Source organism: Castor canadensis, chromosome 7 (genome assembly GCF_047511655.1).
Source record: "Castor canadensis chromosome 7, mCasCan1.hap1v2, whole genome shotgun sequence".
Taxonomy (NCBI): Eukaryota; Metazoa; Chordata; class Mammalia; order Rodentia; family Castoridae; genus Castor; species Castor canadensis.
In genome coordinates, this window is record NC_133392.1 from 89,250,398 (window position 1) to 89,268,776 (window position 18,379).

Genomic DNA, 18,379 nt, shown 5'->3' on the forward strand with positions numbered 1-18,379 from the left:
CTCTTTGCTGTTGCTGTCTTGAAATTCTGATTAATTTTTAAGCAGAGGCCTTTCATTTTCATTTTGTACCAGGCAGTATAAGTTGTATAGCTTGTCATCACTATAACTATGATTACCATTTAGTTTTCTTATTCTTCCTAGTTCATATCTTGCTACTTGATGCAGACTTGGGAACAGAACTAAATCCGGGCCTGACCTGGTAGGAAATAGCCTATCACTGGGACCCATCTGAGCACTGTAACATGAGGGAGGGAATAACCAGCTTGGTAGTCTTTGTCTTCAGAGGTATGGGGTAGATGGGTGGGAAGGGCACAGGGAAAGCATCTCTGTTGTCAGTGCAGAATTTCAGGCTTTCATTCTCCTCTTGGTAAAAGGCCAGGTGTCTAACACTTTAGCTATTATTGTGTACAACTGTAGATTTTAGGTAAATATAATACCATCAATTTATTCTAATAGCACCAAGACTCCATTCATTCCCTCCAAATATTCTTTATTTGCTTTTGTTTTGACTACTCAAAAGGATAATTTAAACTTCTTCATGATATTTGAAATATTTCAGAAAACATTTGCATTAGAAAAATAATATACAACTAGAGATCAATATGAAAAAACTTTATCCACTATGATATATAAAAAGAGCAAATAAAATTATTAAACTTTGATATTGGCAGTTTTTCACATATCCATGGATGTCTATATTTAATCAAAGTATCTTTTTAGACCTTTTAAGATTATATTTATGAATTCATGATAACAACTTGAATTAAAAAATTCAGAAATATCCTTTACTTCTGCTTTTTCTGTTTTTTTTTTAAAATGCTGTTCTAGGTCTCCTTGAAGAATTTCTTTTATTTAAGAAACAAATAGTGGCACTTACAATAATGGTAACAACTACCACAGCCCCTACCACTAACAACACCAAAGTTGTAATATTAACTCCAGAACTAGGATTGCTTCCAGGACTGGGGTAGTTTGGATCAGGACTCGGATCTCCTTGAGGGACAAACAGAGCCACTTGTGCAATGTTGGATGATTTTGATGTCAAATTGCTTTCGTCTACACTTTGAATGGCAATGAATATGTGGGTTGCATTTTCTTCTGAGATTTTTCCTGGTTTAAAAACAAAGGTTTCCTCAGAGTTGGCCTCCCTTGGTACCAGGTCAGAAGTGTTAACTTGAAGAGCATCATCAAAATTGTCCCTTAGGTCAATGATATTCCCACTTATTCTTATGATATACTCTTGAACTAAAAAAGAAAAGTTACACATGGTTTAGTAAGTAGCATTCGTGTTAAATTTCTTTCCATTTATTCTCAAAAATGTTATATAGTTATTCAAAGTATATGTTTATGTCAGAAGTCTAACTTTTCAATAAAAGCTGAATTTTACTACTATATTCTTTTCTTAAATTTATAATTGTTATTATTAATTTTTTTTTAAGAGATTCTTACTACGTATCTCAGACCAGTCTGGAACTCAAGGTCCTACTGCCTGAGCCTCCCAAGTGCTGGGATTATAGGGGTGTGCCATCATGCCACCTAAATTCTGACTTACAAGTTTTTTTTTTTACTGTTCTTAATGTGGTACTGGGGTTTGAATACAGAGCCTCATGCCTTCTTGAGCCACACTTCCAGCCCTGGATTCTGACTTTTAAACTTTGCGAATGCGCTGTTTTTGTATGAAAAATAGGGCCACATTAAAATTTATCATGTTTCATTATTCAAGAATATCAGATTACAAAACTCATACTTTGTAGAGCTGTTAATTAAAAACATACATCCTTGCTTTTGCACTGAACATTTTTCACTTAATTCAAGCTACGTGACACTGTTCTTACCTATTCCAACATCGAAATCATCTCCTGGTGCTGTCCATGTTAGATTGATGTTGTCCCCATCGAGTGTGGCATGAAGGTCTGTGATTTGACTTGGTGGGAACAGGTCAGGCAATGGACCACTGGGAACATCTGACATCACAAATGCATCTCCAGTTGCTGTTCTGCTGAAACTCTCCAGCACTGTCTGAGCATCATCAGTTTCAGGTCTTGGTGGGTTCCGCTTGATTTCCCCTGCATTAAAAATTCTCTACTTTAAAAGGGGAAAACTGTACTAGTATTTTTACAATTCAATGAATCACCTTCCCAATCCTTCATACCTGTAATTTTTTTGTTTTTTCATAAGCATAGCTATGTTTTACTAAGTCCTGTGGCACAATCATAAGTATTCAATTGGTGGGAGAATTTTCCTTTGGTATTATTGCCAGGAAGTTGTAGGAGAACATTGGATAACAAATTATTTTGGAATGAAAACTACACTAAATGAGAATAATGTCACATAATTCAACGTATGCATTGAAAACAAACATTTCTTTATTTTTGAAATTATCTCAAAGCTAAGGTTTACCTGGGGAAATCATTCCAAATTCCTTTCCAACCACTGGGCCAGGTCCTTCCCTCCCTCTTACAAGTGCACTTCTGATTGTATTCTAATTGCTAATGAAAAGCCCCGAAATGATGCAAGATAAGGGACCAGACAAAGAAAAGCTAGCATTAAAATGCATTCTTAATGATTATCATCATCTTAATCTATACTTTTTTTTTGACATAAGAACATTTCAAATAAATGTTTATTCTTACAGCACCTGTCATCTGAAGGATTAATCCTGCTACCGATTTACACTTAGGCTCACAATGTATTGAGTTATTATCTTTGTCCTGAGCTGAAAATTGGGCATATTACTGCTGATATCATTAATGTGTTCCATAGTTATGTGATACCAGCTGAAAAGCATTGAATTCTCATGAGGTATCTGGAGGCAATTATCTGAAACTTCATTTTTTTTTTTATGTGGAGCTGGGATTTGAACTCAGGGCTTCATGGTTGCTAGGCAGGTACTTTACCACTTGAGCTACTCTGCCAGCCCCAGAACATCATTCTAGAAATAGAAAAGGCTATACTTTGAGTTGTAAAATGTTTGGAGGCTTAGTCATATCAAATCACAAATGTTTTTCAAACTCTGAGTGGAGTTAGATACCATGAGCTACTCACCATTCACTATCCAGCCTGGTATGAAGGCGGCTCTATTTGCTGGATGCTGTAAGCTTTGCCTGGCAGAGTTTGTTCCTCCATGAGCCCTCACTTTTAAGCTATATCTGCCATTGTCTGAATAAGCTGTAAAATACCTGGAGTAGACTCCATCATTTTTGAAAGCGTCAGCACCTTGTTACAGAAATGAAGAAATAAGCTATGACTGTAAATGAAAAGACAAGTTCATGCATTTTCTAAGACAAGCACTGGCTTTCATAAGCATAACTCAGTATTTTGCACTTGGCCTTTGAAGAATATTTCTATTATGTCCTGCCAAAACAATACACTGTTGAGTTGATGCCTTGAGTAATTTTGATGTCTATATATATCCTCGTAACACATCTACACAGAAAGAAACTTGTCTATGTATAATGCATACTGAAATATCTCATCTTTCTGTAACTTATAAACAGATTACAGTACTTTTCTTACAATTTCTCTGCAAATGTGCTTGCTTTCAGCTAACTTTATCTAATCATATGATGTCATTTTTCAGTCAAAAGGGTCTCCACTAAGGAAAAGTATCCTTGTAAAGGATTTCATTCTCACTACAGTTAGCGAAAAATAGTTATTTGTCTTCAACAAGTCTTTTTTTTTTTTCATATTGCACTCTCCTGATCAATTAACTCTGGTCTGTCAGAGGAAACCCCCATCTACTATGGGAATAAACATTTGGAGGAGCTCAGAAAAACAGTATCATAAATGTACTTCTTGATTATGACCAGCATTGGAGTGAGTTGTTAAATTGCAAAACACATTTCCTAGGGAGTTTAATACTCTAAACAGAGGATGTTAAAGCCAGGTCCTTGCACCAGCAGTATCTGTACCACACTAAAAATCTGGAACTTTTAGACTTGTTGAGGGAAAGCCCTCAGCATTCTGTATGTTAACAATCCTCCAGAATATACTTTGCTTTGTAGAGTGGGAGAATGCCTGCTCTCAGCTCTTGGCCAGCACTAATACCTTCGTAGGTAAAGGCATCCCAAATTAGCTTGTTCTTCAATTAGCTAAACGCTCTCATGGCAGAATGTTAAGAAGTGAAATGAGATGCAGGTGAGCTTTATGCACTGTAGATGGGTTTGTGGAAAGGAAATGAAGAGAAGGGAATAGTGGTGCAAATATCGTTGTGCTTCAAGAAGACATTGAGTTGCACCAAAGAGCATTTTGCCAACTAGCTGAAGACAGAATTATAAAATGACTGAAGAAATTACATCACAAAAGATACTGATAGAAACTTGCAATAATTCAGAAGCGTATCAAATTGCACACCAATCTCAAACAGAGGATTCAGTTCCCAGAATAACCCAAACTCTGGATAAAGGCTTTTATGCACCACTCATCCATCCAGACCAGGGAGAAGAGACTGGCCAGCACTGTTTCCTGCTTTTGTCCAGTCAGACCTGGCATCTGATGTGCCAGTGATGAGTCCTCCTTCTGTGGGCCTCAGTTCTCAGAATTCTGTTTGTGCTTTCTTGCAGCTTTTGAGAAATACACTTGCTCCTCTTGCTTTCCCTGCTAGGGGCCTGGATTCTTTTTTTTTTTAATTTTTATTTTTTTATTATTCATATGTGCATACAATGCTTGGGTCATTTCTGCCCCCTGCCCCCACCCCCTCCTTTACCACCCACTCCACACCCCCCTCCCCGCCACCCCCTTGATACCCAGCAGAAACTATTTTGCCCTTATCTCTAATTTTGTTGAAGAGAGAGTATAAGCAATAATAGGAAGGAACAAGGGTTTTTGCTGGTTGAGATAAGGATAGCTATACAAGGATTTGACTCACATTGATTTCCTGTGCGTGGGTGTTACCTTCTAGGTTATTCTTTTTGATCTAACCTTTTAGGGGCCTGGATTCTACCACCTTATTCTACCTGGCTGATTTGCCTCACCCTCTAAGGACAGATTTCCATCCTTTGTTCCTTTGTTCCTTCATTCCTTCCCTCCTTCCTTCTGTCCCTCTCTCCCTCCCTCCTTTCTTTTTTCCTTCCTTCCTCCCTCCCTCCTTCCCTTCTTTCTTTCCTTCTTCCCTTCTTCCTTCCCTCATTCCCTCCCTTCCTCCTTGCTTCCTTCTTTACCTCCCTTTACCCCTTCTCTTTTTGTAGTACTGGGGTTTGAACTCAGGGCCTCATGCTTGCTAGGGCCTCATGGTGCTCTACCACTTGAATGGCTCCACCAGCTCCAGATGTTCTTGATGACACCTGCCCTAAAAAGAATTGCCCAGAATTCTTGATTCTGTCTCAACCTCCTGAATGAGACCTTGTTAACTGGGAATAGGTATTGACTGTCTAGATGGCAGACAAAAATGATGACAATAAATAATATTTATTGAAAACTTACCATGTGCAAGCCTGTTACTAAGCGCTTTGTAGGTTTTACCTGATAGTCCTGCTGTTCCTTCACCATCCTTCTCAACTCTTTTCATGCCTATCTTACTGTCCTACCTCAGGACCCATACCAATCCTGAGTTAAGAAAACATCCACTTATTCCTAAAAGCCTGTGAATTACCTGCTCCATTATCCAAAAGTTCCAAAACTTTTGATTTTCCACTGTTTGATTCAATGATAGCTGTCACACTGGCTCCAATGATAGGTATGTAGCCCTGTAGAACTTCTGCGTAAACAATCATTGGGTTGGGGAAGCTGTTGGAGTTTTTATTCATTTTAGCATTCACTGTGATCGGAGGCACAGAAGAACTTGCTGCCCGAGAAGTCACTGTCATAGTTAGTATTTCTGAGTCTGCTTTGGCCTGAAGATGGTAAGTCCAAATGCCCACCTGAAATTGTCGATGGAAATATACAGTAAGTATCCAGAGTCAAACTATCCTTGTTTCCATTAAGCAATTGTAAAATTGCAAAAGTGTGGTGAAAAAAACAGGCTTTGAGGGTTTTCAGGTTTTAAAAGTTGTAAACTGAGGCAATTAGGCAAATCACCAGAGAGTGCTATGCATAGCATCTATACTTTGTGATATCTTGGCTATAAAAATTGCCTGAGTTTTGGCCTTTTTGCTACCTTCACAGTCACAGATTCTATGACCCTGGTAGCATTAGGAAGGAAGGGCTCTGTAGCTGTCTCTACACCAACTTACACAAATCCTTCCTATACTTCATCCTTACGGTTCTTAGACTCCCTTGTCTTCCTTCTTTCATCCTTCCTCTTCTCTGCCATGTAATTTTTAGGATCACACAGGCCAGAAAAGTGCACAGTATTTTATCTTAATTTCCAAGATGACATAATCTTCGACATATTTATGACATGAAACAATTGATTTTCAACTAAAAATTTTTTCAGAGGCATTCAAACAACTGATTGCTTACCTGTGCAGTTCCTGGAATAGTAAGATAGGCCATTTTGGAAGCAGTGTCCACTATGAAATTTGTGACTGGTGTTCCACTGGGATTCCAGAGAGAAATTTTGGGAGGCTGTTTGCTCCATGTGACTTGAAAGAATGTGTCCTTTCCCACGGTGCTGTCAATGATTACAGTGTCATTCATCCAGGAATCACTGTTCAGTGTTGATCCCTTACTTTCCAGCTGTTTAAATATATTTAAAAATTAATGACTGCAGAAGAGAATAATCTTATTCTTTTTTCTTTTAAAGATAACTCTTAAATTTTGGTCTGAAACAAGCTTACATATGGCATAAAACCTTACACTGTAATATTTCTGAGAGTTTATTGGGCTGTGACTAGAGTATTTGAGTAGAGACAGAGTCAAGGCCTCAGAGCTAAAATAAAGACTAATAAGTAACTGAGACAAGCACTCATGGATATTTTCCTAATGTGGAATCCTGAAATAATTTTTCACACATGATAGAGGGAGAACCACCAGACAGAAAATACATTCAACAAGAGAACATACTGATATGTGAAGAATGAAATCTTGAGAAGAGAGAAAGTAAAAGATGAGACTTTTTGAGAGGAGCTTTAAAGAGGTTATTCAAGTCTTTGCTGATAGCTCTTAGTCTTGAAGAGTCAACTTTTTTTTTAGTCACAAAAATTGTATATATTTATATGTACAGCATGATGTTTTGAAATATACATACATTATGGGAGGGCTAAATCAAGCTAATTAGCATAATCTTACATACTTATCCTTTGTTTTTTGTGGTAAGATCAATTAAATCTACTACCTTGGCTATTTTTAAGACTACAATGCATGTTACTTAACTATAGTCAACAGGTTTGTGTAATAGATCTCTTGAACTTATTTCTCCTATGTGAAACTTTGTATCCTTTACCTAATATCTTTCCAAATTTTACACTCCACCAGCTACTTGTAATAATCATTTTCTTTTTTGCTTCTATTAGTTCAACTTTTTTGGATTCCCCCTGTGACATCATGCACACTTGTGTTTTTTTGCTTTGTTTATTTCACCTAACATGAAGTCCCAGGAGATCCAAATTTACCTCTCACCAGAAGATTCCTAGAGGGCACCACTTCAGGAACAATAGGAAATTCTATTTCTACTCCAACTCAGTGCTTAATCAAAAACTCAGTTATCAGAATCCACTGAATTCTGCTTTGAAACATCATTGTTATGACAAAAATCTTAGTCCCCTGTCAAGTACATGTCTTTGAGTGGACATGAGTTAAATTTGAATGTAAATGCCATTTTGACTCCTTATCAGGAAAGGCTAAGAAAATAAGATGGTTTTGGTAGTATTAGAGGAAAATAAATGTGGGATACAGGACAGTCACAATGAAACCTCCTGTACCTCTGTTATAAACCAATAAAAATGTTAAAAAATGGACAAAGTTATTTTTGGTGGAAAATTTGGTATTATTTAGTTTTCAGTTATCCCTTGACTACACTCTATGGAAATAAGAAAAAAAAAACTGATATTTTACCAGTTATTTTATTCTTATTTAACCACAAATTTGGTTGTAGCTAATGAATAATTTATATTTTAGATTAAATTTTAATTTTAATTAAAACTTCACTTTGAAGAAAATAGAGAACTCAAACTTAAAACTATCAATTTTTTGTGGGGAGGGGCTGGTACTGGGGTTTGAACTCAAGGTCTCCTGCCTGTGCTCTACCACTTGAAGCACTCCCTCAGCAAAAACTACCAAATCCTTTTTCTTACTTATGGTCAATGCAAGCAAAGCTCCTAGGTGTGGGAACTCTGACCTGAAGTGCTTTCTGGGTGGGATTGGCATTTTCTGATGTAAGGGACCCAAAAGCATCAATGAGGCCATTGTTTTCAGCTGTATCTGTAGCATACAAATGTTTTCCTCCTAAAATTAAGCACATTAGTTAGGTTGCTTTTTAATAAGTACTTATCACATGTTAATCATTAAAAAGTTAACAGTTTAAGCAAAATAAAAGTTTTAGCTTGTATTATCCAGCTAGACCAGTATTAGAGTGCTGTAAATATCAACTATATAATGCTAATTTAAAATATCATAAGTATAAGATATAAGCTACATTTATTACAGATACCTCACCTAGGTGAAATACATCAAATATTCACAGACCATAAAAGAAGACATTGCTGAACAGGAAATTACTTCAAAGCAGATTATGGGATACAAGAAATTACCAGTTAAGCCATAAAATGAGTCCAGGGCCAAGATAAAAGGACCCATGTGGAGATAGCCACCCATTTCCACCTTTCCTTTGTTTTCTTCTGCAAACAGATTTCTTGCTATGGATCCTCTAGTGCCCATTCCCACCTTTCTTTGTCTCCTTCTGTAAGCAGACTTTCAGAAACAGGCCCCTCTGCTGCTCCTACCTAAACAATCCCAGGTCCCTAACCCCAGTGTGAGACCACCTATTAGTAACCAGCATGTTCCCTCTAACCTGATCCCCTGCACTGCCCTTTAAGAATCCTGTGATTTCACTGCTGGGGGCCCAGAATTTTGAGTATGTGTTCATCTGGGACTACAGGCTTCAAAGAAAATAAAAATATGAGTTCTCCTGCTTCTCTGAGTGTCTCTTGGACACAATACCTGGATACAATTCCAGGTATTTAGACTCACAGATGTTACAGACCCTTTCCATTTTTATTTAACAAATAGTTCTAACAAAGTTGGCTTTCAGGTTTTTTCAGACAAAGTGGATCAGAAACACAAAATGAGAAAGACAAAAGGGGTGCTGTATCCCCAGGTGTCCTGACAGTAGCTGGCACTGAGAGGATAGAAGAATAGTAAAACAGGGGGACTAGCCCCAAAAGGTACATCTTAGGCAGAAATAAGTTTTATAATGGCCATGAAAGCACTTTGAAATGATAGGAGTTGAAGGGCGGACTGCAGGAGTTCCCAAAAGGTGATAATTAGTAAGGAAGACACTTCTTCTTCCCCAGAAACATCTGTTTGCACCAGAGAGACATCTCCACCTCAGGCAATTAAAAAAAAGGCTATAAAACCCATTTTCCAATCTGACCCATGGGATCACTGGTTTCCAGGCATCACTGCATGCCCCATGCAGCCTTTCTCTTCTCTTCTCTGCAAATAAAATCTTTCTGACTTCTGCTGCTTGAATACGCCTTTGCTTTCTATTTCAGAGTGGACCAAGAACCCCAACACCTGAAAATTCCTGCATATCAGAGTTTATACAACCAAGCATTAAAAAACAAGTATATATGTGGTACCATAAAAGCCAGTTGGATAAAATTCTTAATACCCATGATGTAAATTGTGTATTCTTTACTATGTGTAAGAAGGCATTAGAAATATGGAACCCATTTTCATCACTTCTGTGTGCCTCAAATAACAGCCACTATGGTTAGTGATGATCTAAACTTCACTGTTTCTTTTTAACCTGAGCTCATGTTCTCCCACCTCACAGCCCATGTGTGGTAGATAGCGCTGATCTCAGGGGACACCATTCCCTCATGTGTTTGTATTGTCACTGCCACATGCTTTTTCATTTATCATTTTTTTGATTATGTCTTGGTCATCTTTCCTCATCTTTTCTTCCTAGAAAACTCAGCACCCTTTTTTGAGAGACTAAGGCATTTAGTCTCTCACGCTTTCTTTCCCTTATGCTATACAACCCTGTGGGAATTGGTGGCTCCCTCTGCTCACATAGAACTTTATTTTTTATTATTCCAGTAATGCAGGAATGTCATCTGGTTCTATTTTATTTATTCCTCCAGACCACTGCACTTTGAACACCATGAGAAAAGAGATTGGGGCAGGTTTGACTCTGGTCTCCAAATCCTGGCAGAGTACCTGCAGAGCAGGAGCTCAAGAGAAGTTGTTGAGTTGTGAAGGTCTACATTTACATATTGTAATTAAAGGTGTAGAATATATAGGTCTTGCTTTACCTGTTATATCGCTCATCTGTATTACTGCTATAGCAGCATCTGGTCCCAAAGCAAGAAGATGAAGGATGACCCCACTTTGCTTCACAGTCTCAACACAACTACCTGCAGTGCTGTCCTCCCCATCAGTCAGCAGCACTATTTCAGACCCATCTAATTGGGAATTTTTCTTTTCAATTACCTGCAAACATAATTCAGAGCCCAATTACCATACTACTTAGAAATAATTATAGAGGAAATAGACAGAAGTATGTATGATAGAAGAGATAGTCTCTGTTTTAAAATCACAGAATGTGGCCCATACGGCTTGGGAAGACGCGGACCAGGTGAGCTTCGCGGTACCGCGGTTCCCCCACAGATAAGCCTGGGCCAGAGCAGCACAGCCCCCTGGACAGACTGACCTCCACCCAGGAAAAAAAGAGAAACTGAGTACTAAGCAATAAGAACAGTTAAGACACGCTGGAAAGAGGGTGGGGCGCTCTGCGCGCTGAAGATTGGGGGAAGGGAATCCTTCCCGGGACTGTAAATAAGCCAGGCCGGCCAGAGAGCCTCTGGCAGGAGCGGGGCGTGCACCCAGCAACCAGGAGCGGGGAAGGTTGTGAGAGGAGGGAAGACCCACTTCCCACGTGAACTGTAAACAACCAAGGCGGCTGTCAGGAGCAGCAGCACCGCCCAGTAAGCAGGAGCAGGAAAGCTTCTGAAAGTGGCAGTGGGAGGAAAACTGCAGAGAAGAGGGGGGAAGACCCACCTCCCACATGAACTGTAAATAAACACGCAGGACTGACAATGCAGGGCAGTGTCACCTTTCCCAGTGCTTGGAAAGGGAAAAGCCTGTAGCAGAGGCTCCCGCACAGGAGAACTCTGAGCAAACAAAGCCTGTGGGACCAGGTGAGTGCTAGCTCACCCCAGAGATCTGCATAAATAACGCCGCCAGCTACAGGCTGAGAGCAGCAGGCAGGCAAGCCACAGTTGCAGATACCACTCTCAGAACTGCCTCCAGACGCTTTTTTTTCTTTTTCTCCCTACCTTTGATAAGAGAACAACCGAATTACACCTGCAAGCTGAAAAACTTACTGAAACTGTATTGCATTTGAACTGGGGACACTTGGTGGGGCTTTTTTTTTTTTGTGTGTGTGTGTGTGTGTGAGTGTGTGTGTGAGTGTGTGTGTGAGTGTAGTTTTGTTCTACTTTATGCATACCCTTTGATGAGACAACTACATTACAATATCTGAGGCACCAACTCCAGGACTGGAGATTGAGACGGACACCCAAATTATTAAGACTGAAACTGCATTGCATATAAACTTGGAAGTTTTTTGGTTTTTTTTTTTTTAATTTTCTATTTTCCATTTTATTTCAATTCATTTTTATATATAGATATTACTTTCATTTACTTATTTTTTATTTTTTCTTTTATCTTTGATTTTCAATCCTCTCTCTCTCTAATGTCTGTTCAGCTTACTGTCAATTAGTACACTAACACTCCCTGTTTATACCTTTGAAACTCTCTTCTCTGACACCTTGTTCTGCTTTCTCCCTCTTGTCTGTATATTTGTTTTCCCCTTTTCTTTAACTTCTTGCTTTCCATCTCAGCTCACTCTTCCATTCTAAATATTACCATTGTTATTATTACAAGCTAGAAAATACTTAATTGCACACAGTACAGGGACAGTAACAACACCAAGGACAATGATGGGAAGACAGAAAAAACAGGGAAACCAGTTTCCCCACAGCAAAAAATTAGTACAGGAACCAGAGGGGAATGAAGAGAACAGAAACTCAGATCCAGACTCCAACAAAATGAAGATAAACTATGCCAAAGGACCCAATGAAGCCCACAAGAATAATTTAAAAGAAGACATACTACAAGTACTCAATGAGAATTTTATAGAGATGATACTGGATAGGGTCAACCAAAATGTACAGGAGACACTCAAGAAATTCCAAGACAATAAAAATAGAGAATTTGAAAAAGCAAAAGAAGAAATAAAGGAAATCATAGAAGCACTGTATAAACAGCAAAGTGAAAGAGAGAACACAATGAATAAACAGATAAATGAACTCAGGACAAAAATAGTCAACAATAAAGAAGAAAACTGCCAGGATATGGAAAACCTCAGAAAAAAGAATGAAACAGAACTGCAAAACAAAATGGAAGGCCAATCCAGCAGAATAGAACAAACAGAAGACAGAATCTCAGAACTTGAAGATGAAATGGTAATTAAAGGAAAAACCAAAGAACTATTAATTAAACAACTCAAGACCTGTGAAAAGAAAATGCAAGAACTCGCTGACTCCATCAAAAGACCAAACTTGAGAATCATGGGCATCGAAGAAGGAGAAGAGGTGCAAGCGAAGGGAATGCGTAATATATTCAACAAAATAATAACGGAAAATTTCCCAAATCTAGAGAAAGATATTCCCATACAGATGCAAGAGGCCTCCAGGACACCAAACAGACCAGATCAAAATAGAACTACTCCACGACATATCATCATTAAAACAACAAGTTCAGAAAGTAAGGAAAGAATATTGAAGGCTGTAAGAGAGAAAAAACAAGTAACATACAAAGGTAAACCCATCAAAATCACAGCAGACTTCTCAACAGAAACATTAAAAGCAAGAAGAGCGTGGGGTGAGATCTTCCAGGCACTGAATGAAAATAACTTCAACCCCAGGATACTCTACCCAGCAAAGCTATCATTCAAAATAGATGGAGCAATAAAAGTCTTCCATGATAAGCAGAAACTAAAACAATATGTGACCACAAAGCCACCATTACAAAAGATTCTGCAAGGGATCCTGCACACAGAAAGTGACACCCAACTTAACCATGAAAAGGCAGGCAGCACCAAACCACAGGATAAGAAAAAGCAAGACAGTAGAGAGTAACATCAAGTTAGGTACAAACAATCAAACGTTCAAACAACTAAGATAACTAAATGGCAGGAATCACCACATACCTATCAGTACTAATGCTTAATGTTAATGGACTTAATTCACCCATCAAAAGACACCGTTTGACAAAATGGATTAAAAAAGAAGATCCAACAATTTGTTGCTTACAGGAGACTCATCTCACCGACAGAAATAAGCATATGCTTAGGATGAAAGGCTGGAAGAAGATTTACCAAGCCAATGGCCCCCGAAAACAAGCAGGAGTAGCAATACTTATCTCTGACAAAGTAGACTTCAAACCTACATTGATCAAATGAGATAAAGAAGGACATTCCATACTAATAAAAGGGGAAATAGACCAAAAGGAAATAATAATCATCAATCTGTACGCACCCAATGTCAACGCACCCAATTTCATCAAACATACCCTGAAAGACCTAAAAGCATATATAAACGCCAACACAGTGGTTGTGGGAGACTTTAACACTCCATTATCATCAATAGATAGGTCATCCAAACAAAAACTCAATAAAGAAATCCAAGATCTAAAATATACAATAGATCAAGTGGACCTAGTTGATGTCTACAGAACATTTCATCCAACCTCTACACAATATACATTCTTCTCAGCAGCCCATGGAACCTTCTCCAAAATAGATCATATCCTAGGGCACAAAGCAAGCCTCAGCAAATATAAGAAAATAGAAATAATACCGTGCATACTATCTGACCACAATGCAGTAAAAGTAGAACTCAACAACAAAAGTAAAGACAAAAAACATGCAAACAGCTGGAAACTAAATAACTCATTACTTAATGAAGAATGGATCATCGATGCAATAAAAGAGGAAATTAAAAAGTTCCTGGAAGTCAATGAAAATGAAAACACAACCTACTGGAACCTATGGGACACAGCTAAGGCAGTCTTGAGAGGAAAGTTTATAGCTATGAGTGCATATATTAAAAAGATTGAAAGATCCCAAATCAATGACCTAATGATACATCTCATACTCCTAGAAAAACAAGAACAAGCAAATCCCAAAACAAATAGAAGGAGAGAAATAATAAAAATAAGAGCTGAAATCAACAAAATAGAAACCAAAAAAACCATACAAAGAATTAATGAAACAAAAAGTTGGTTCTTTGAAAAAATAAACAAGATCGATAGACCCCTGGCAAACCTGACTAAAATGAGGAGAGAAAAAAACCCAAATTAGTAGAATTAGGAATGCAAAAGGGGAGATAACAACAAACACCATGGAAGTCCAGGAAATCATCAGAGACTACTTTGAGAACCTATATTCAAATAAATTTGAAAATCTAAAAGAAATGGACAGATTTCCAGATACATATGATCATCCAAAACTGAACCAAGAGGAAATTAATCACCTGAAGAGAACTATAACACAAAATGAAATTGAAGCAGCAATCAAGAGTCTCCCCAAAAGAAAAGTCCAGGACCAGATGGATTCTCTGCTGAATTCTACCAGACCTTTAAAGAAGAACTGATACCAACCCTCCTTAAACTGTTCCAGGAAATAGAAAGGGAAGGAAAACTGCAAAACACATTTTATGAAGCCAGTATTACACTTATCCCAAAACCAGGCAAAGACACCTCCAAAAAGGAGAACTATAGGCCAATCTCCTTAATGAACATTGATGCAAAAATCCTCAACAAAATAATGGCAAACCGAATTCAGCAACACATCAAAAAGATTATTCACCATGACCAAGTAGGCTTCATCCCAGGGATGCAGGGGTGGTTCAACATACGAAAATCAATAAACGTAATAAACCACATTAACAGAAGCAAAGACAAAAACCACTTGATCATCTCAATAGATGCAGAAAAAGCCTTTGATAAGATCCAACACCATTTCATGATAAAAGCTCTAAGAAAACTAGGAATAGAAGGAAAGTTCCTCAACATTATAAAAGCTATATATGACAAACCTACAGCCAGCATTATACTTAACGGAGAAAAATTAAAACCATTCCCTCTAAAATCAGGAATCAGACAAGGATGCCCACTATCTCCACTCCTATTCAACATAGTACTGGACTTCCTAGCCAGAGCAATTAGGCAAGAAGAAGGAATAAAAGGAATACAAATAGGTAAACTGTCAAAATATCCCTATTTGCAGACGACATGATCCTATATCTTAAAGACCGAAAAAACTCTACTCAGAAGCTTCTAGACATCATCAATAACTATAGCAAGGTAGCAGAATATAAAATCAACATAGAAAAATCATTAGCATTTCTATACACTAAAAATGAGCAAATGGAAAAAGAATGTATGAAAACAATTCCATTTACAATAGCCTCAAAAAAAATCAAATACCTAGGTGTAAACCTAACAAAAGATGTAAAAGACCTCTACAAGGAAAACTATATACTTCTGAAGAAAGAGACTAAGGAAGACTATAGAAAGTGGAGAGATCTCCCATGCTCATGGATTGGTAGAATCAACATAGTAAAAATGTCGATACTCCCAAAAGTAATCTACATGTTTAATGCAATTCCCATCAAAATTCCAATGACATTCATTAAAGAGATTGAAAAATCTACTGTGAAATTTATATGGAAACACAAGAGGCCACGAATAGCCAAGGCAATACTCAGTCAAAAGAACAATGCAGGAGGTATCACAATACCTGACTTCAAACTATATTACAAAGCAATAACAATAAAAACAGCATGGTACTGGCACAAAAACAGACATGAAAACCAGTGGAACAGAATAGAGGATCCAGATATGAAGCCACACAACTACAAGCAACTTGTCTTTGACAAAGGAGCTAAAAATATACGATGGAGAAATAGCAGCCTCTTCAACAAAAACTGCTGGGAAAACTGGTTAGCAGTCTGCAAAACACTGAAACTAGATCCATGTATATCACCCTATACCAAGATTAACTCAAAATGGATCAAGGATCTTAATATCAGACCCCAAACTCTTAAGTTGATACAAGAAAGAGTAGGAAATACTCTGGAGTTAGTAGGTATAGGTAAGAACTTTCTCAATGAAACCCCAGCAGCACAGCAACTAAGAGATAGCATAGATAAATGGGGCCTCATAAAACTAAAAACTTCTGTTCATCAAAAGAAATGGTCTCTAAACTGAAGAGAACACCCACAGAGTGGGAGAAAATATTTGCCAACTATACATTAGACAAAGGACTGATAAACAGAATATACAGGGAACTTAAAAAACTGAATTCTCCCAAAACTAATGAACCAATAAAGAAATGGGCACGTGAACTAAACAGAACTTTCTCAAAAGAAGAAATTCAAATGGCCAGAAAACACATGAAACAATGCTCACCATCTCTAGCAATAAAGGAAATGCAAATTAAAACCACGCTAAGATTCCACCTCACCCCTGTTAGAATAGCCACCATCAGCAACACCACCAACAACAGGTGTTGGCGAGGATGCAGGGAAAAAGGAACCCTCTTACACTGTTGGTGGGAATGTAGACTAGTACAACCACTCTGGAAAAAAATTTGGAGGCTACTTAAAAAGCTGGACATCGATCTACCATTTGATCCAGCAATACCACTCTTGGGGATATACCCAAAAGACTGTTACTCCAGAGGCACCTGCACACCCATGTTTATTGCGGCACTATTCACAATAGCCAAGTTATGGAAACAGCCAAGATGCCCCACCACAGATGAATGGATTAAGAAAATGTGGTATCTATACAGAATGGAATTTTATGCAGCCATGAAGAACGAAATGTTATCACTCGCTGGTAAATGGATGGAATTGGAGAACATCATTCTGAGTGAGGTTAGCCTGGCTCAAAAAACCAAAAATCATATGTTCTCCCTCATATGTGGATATTAGATCAAGGGCAAACACAACAAGGGGATTGGACTATGAGCACATGATAAAACCAAGAGCACACAAGGGAGGGGTGAGGATAGGTAAGACACCTCAAAAACTAGCTAGCATTTGTTGCCCTTAACGCAGAGAAACTAAAGCAGATACCTTAAAAGCAACTGAGGCCAATAGGAAAAGGGGAACAGGTACTAGAGAAAAGGTTAGATCAAAAAGAATTAACCTAGAAGGTAACACCCACGCACAGGAAATCAATGTGAGTCAATGCCCTGTATAGCTATCCTTATCTCAACTAGCAAAAACCCTTGTTCCTTCCTATTATTGCTTATACTCTCTCTATAACAAAATTAGAGATAAGGGCAAAATAGTTTCTGCTGGGTATTGAGGCGGGGGAGAGGGAGGGGGCGGAGTGGGTGGTAAGGGAGGGGGTGGAGGCAGGGGGGAGAAATGAACCAAGCCTTGTATGCACATATGAATAATAAAAGAAAAATAAAAAAAAAATAAAATCACAGAATGTGAAATTAATAATCCCTGGGAATTTAATGTAATTGTTTCTGCTTCTTGGTTAAAGAGAATATTTATTCAAATGAAATTAGATGGGGACAGGGCTTTGGAAAACTCTAAATTTAAATGACAATGACATCTTAGTCTGGAATACTAAGGTCAGTCATATACTGAAAATGAAATTAAATTCTTTTTCTAGGACTATGCTCTAACCAGCCTGCAGTCCATAGAGTCTGTTGAACATACAGTCAGATGCATTAAGAATCCACCTTAACATAAAAAGTAACTGATTCCAAATTAGAAAAAACCCAGTATGCTTATAAATGAAAGGTAGTTTATATTCTAAGCATGTTTATGTCAGAGATTCCATTATAATATTTTAAATTTACTTTTAACAGAATGAGCACAGAACCAAGCACATTAGTGATGCTCAAAGACTACATGAATAATATTTATTGAGTACTATTTGTAATTTGAATCATTTTCCTATGAAACCCAACATTTGAAACTTAGAGTTCTGAATCTAAGTACTTGCAATAGCAGATAAAGACAAATTGGCCCCATATAACAACTATATTTCATTTTCTATAACAGTTTTAATTGTAGTGGGTTCTTTGAATACTACTTTGGGAAACTGAGTCCAGGCCAAAAGGAAAAGAAAGGCCATACTATCAGTGGCTTTGGGCATGAGAGTGAAGGTTTGTGAAGATGTACAAATAGTTGGATGCAAATAGCTACCTATTATTTATAAACATAAATATGGAGTAATATATGTT

The 18,379-nt window shown here is 37.8% G+C and overlaps 1 protein-coding gene across 1 annotated transcript in view; it reads right to left on the reverse strand.

The window, feature by feature from the left end:
• Positions 1-811: 811 nt before the first annotated feature.
• Positions 812-18,379, reverse strand: part of LOC109674300 (calcium-activated chloride channel regulator 4-like) — a 34,021-nt gene continuing 16,453 nt past the window's right edge. The window contains exons 8-14 of the mRNA XM_020151294.2: positions 10,356-10,533; positions 8,216-8,322; positions 6,400-6,615; positions 5,591-5,858; positions 3,046-3,216; positions 1,836-2,066; positions 812-1,245 (exon numbers count right to left, since the gene is read on the reverse strand). Of these exons, the coding sequence (XP_020006883.2) occupies positions 812-1,245; positions 1,836-2,066; positions 3,046-3,216; positions 5,591-5,858; positions 6,400-6,615; positions 8,216-8,322; positions 10,356-10,533 (1,605 nt within the window). The remainder of the gene's footprint in view (positions 1,246-1,835; positions 2,067-3,045; positions 3,217-5,590; positions 5,859-6,399; positions 6,616-8,215; positions 8,323-10,355; positions 10,534-18,379) is intronic.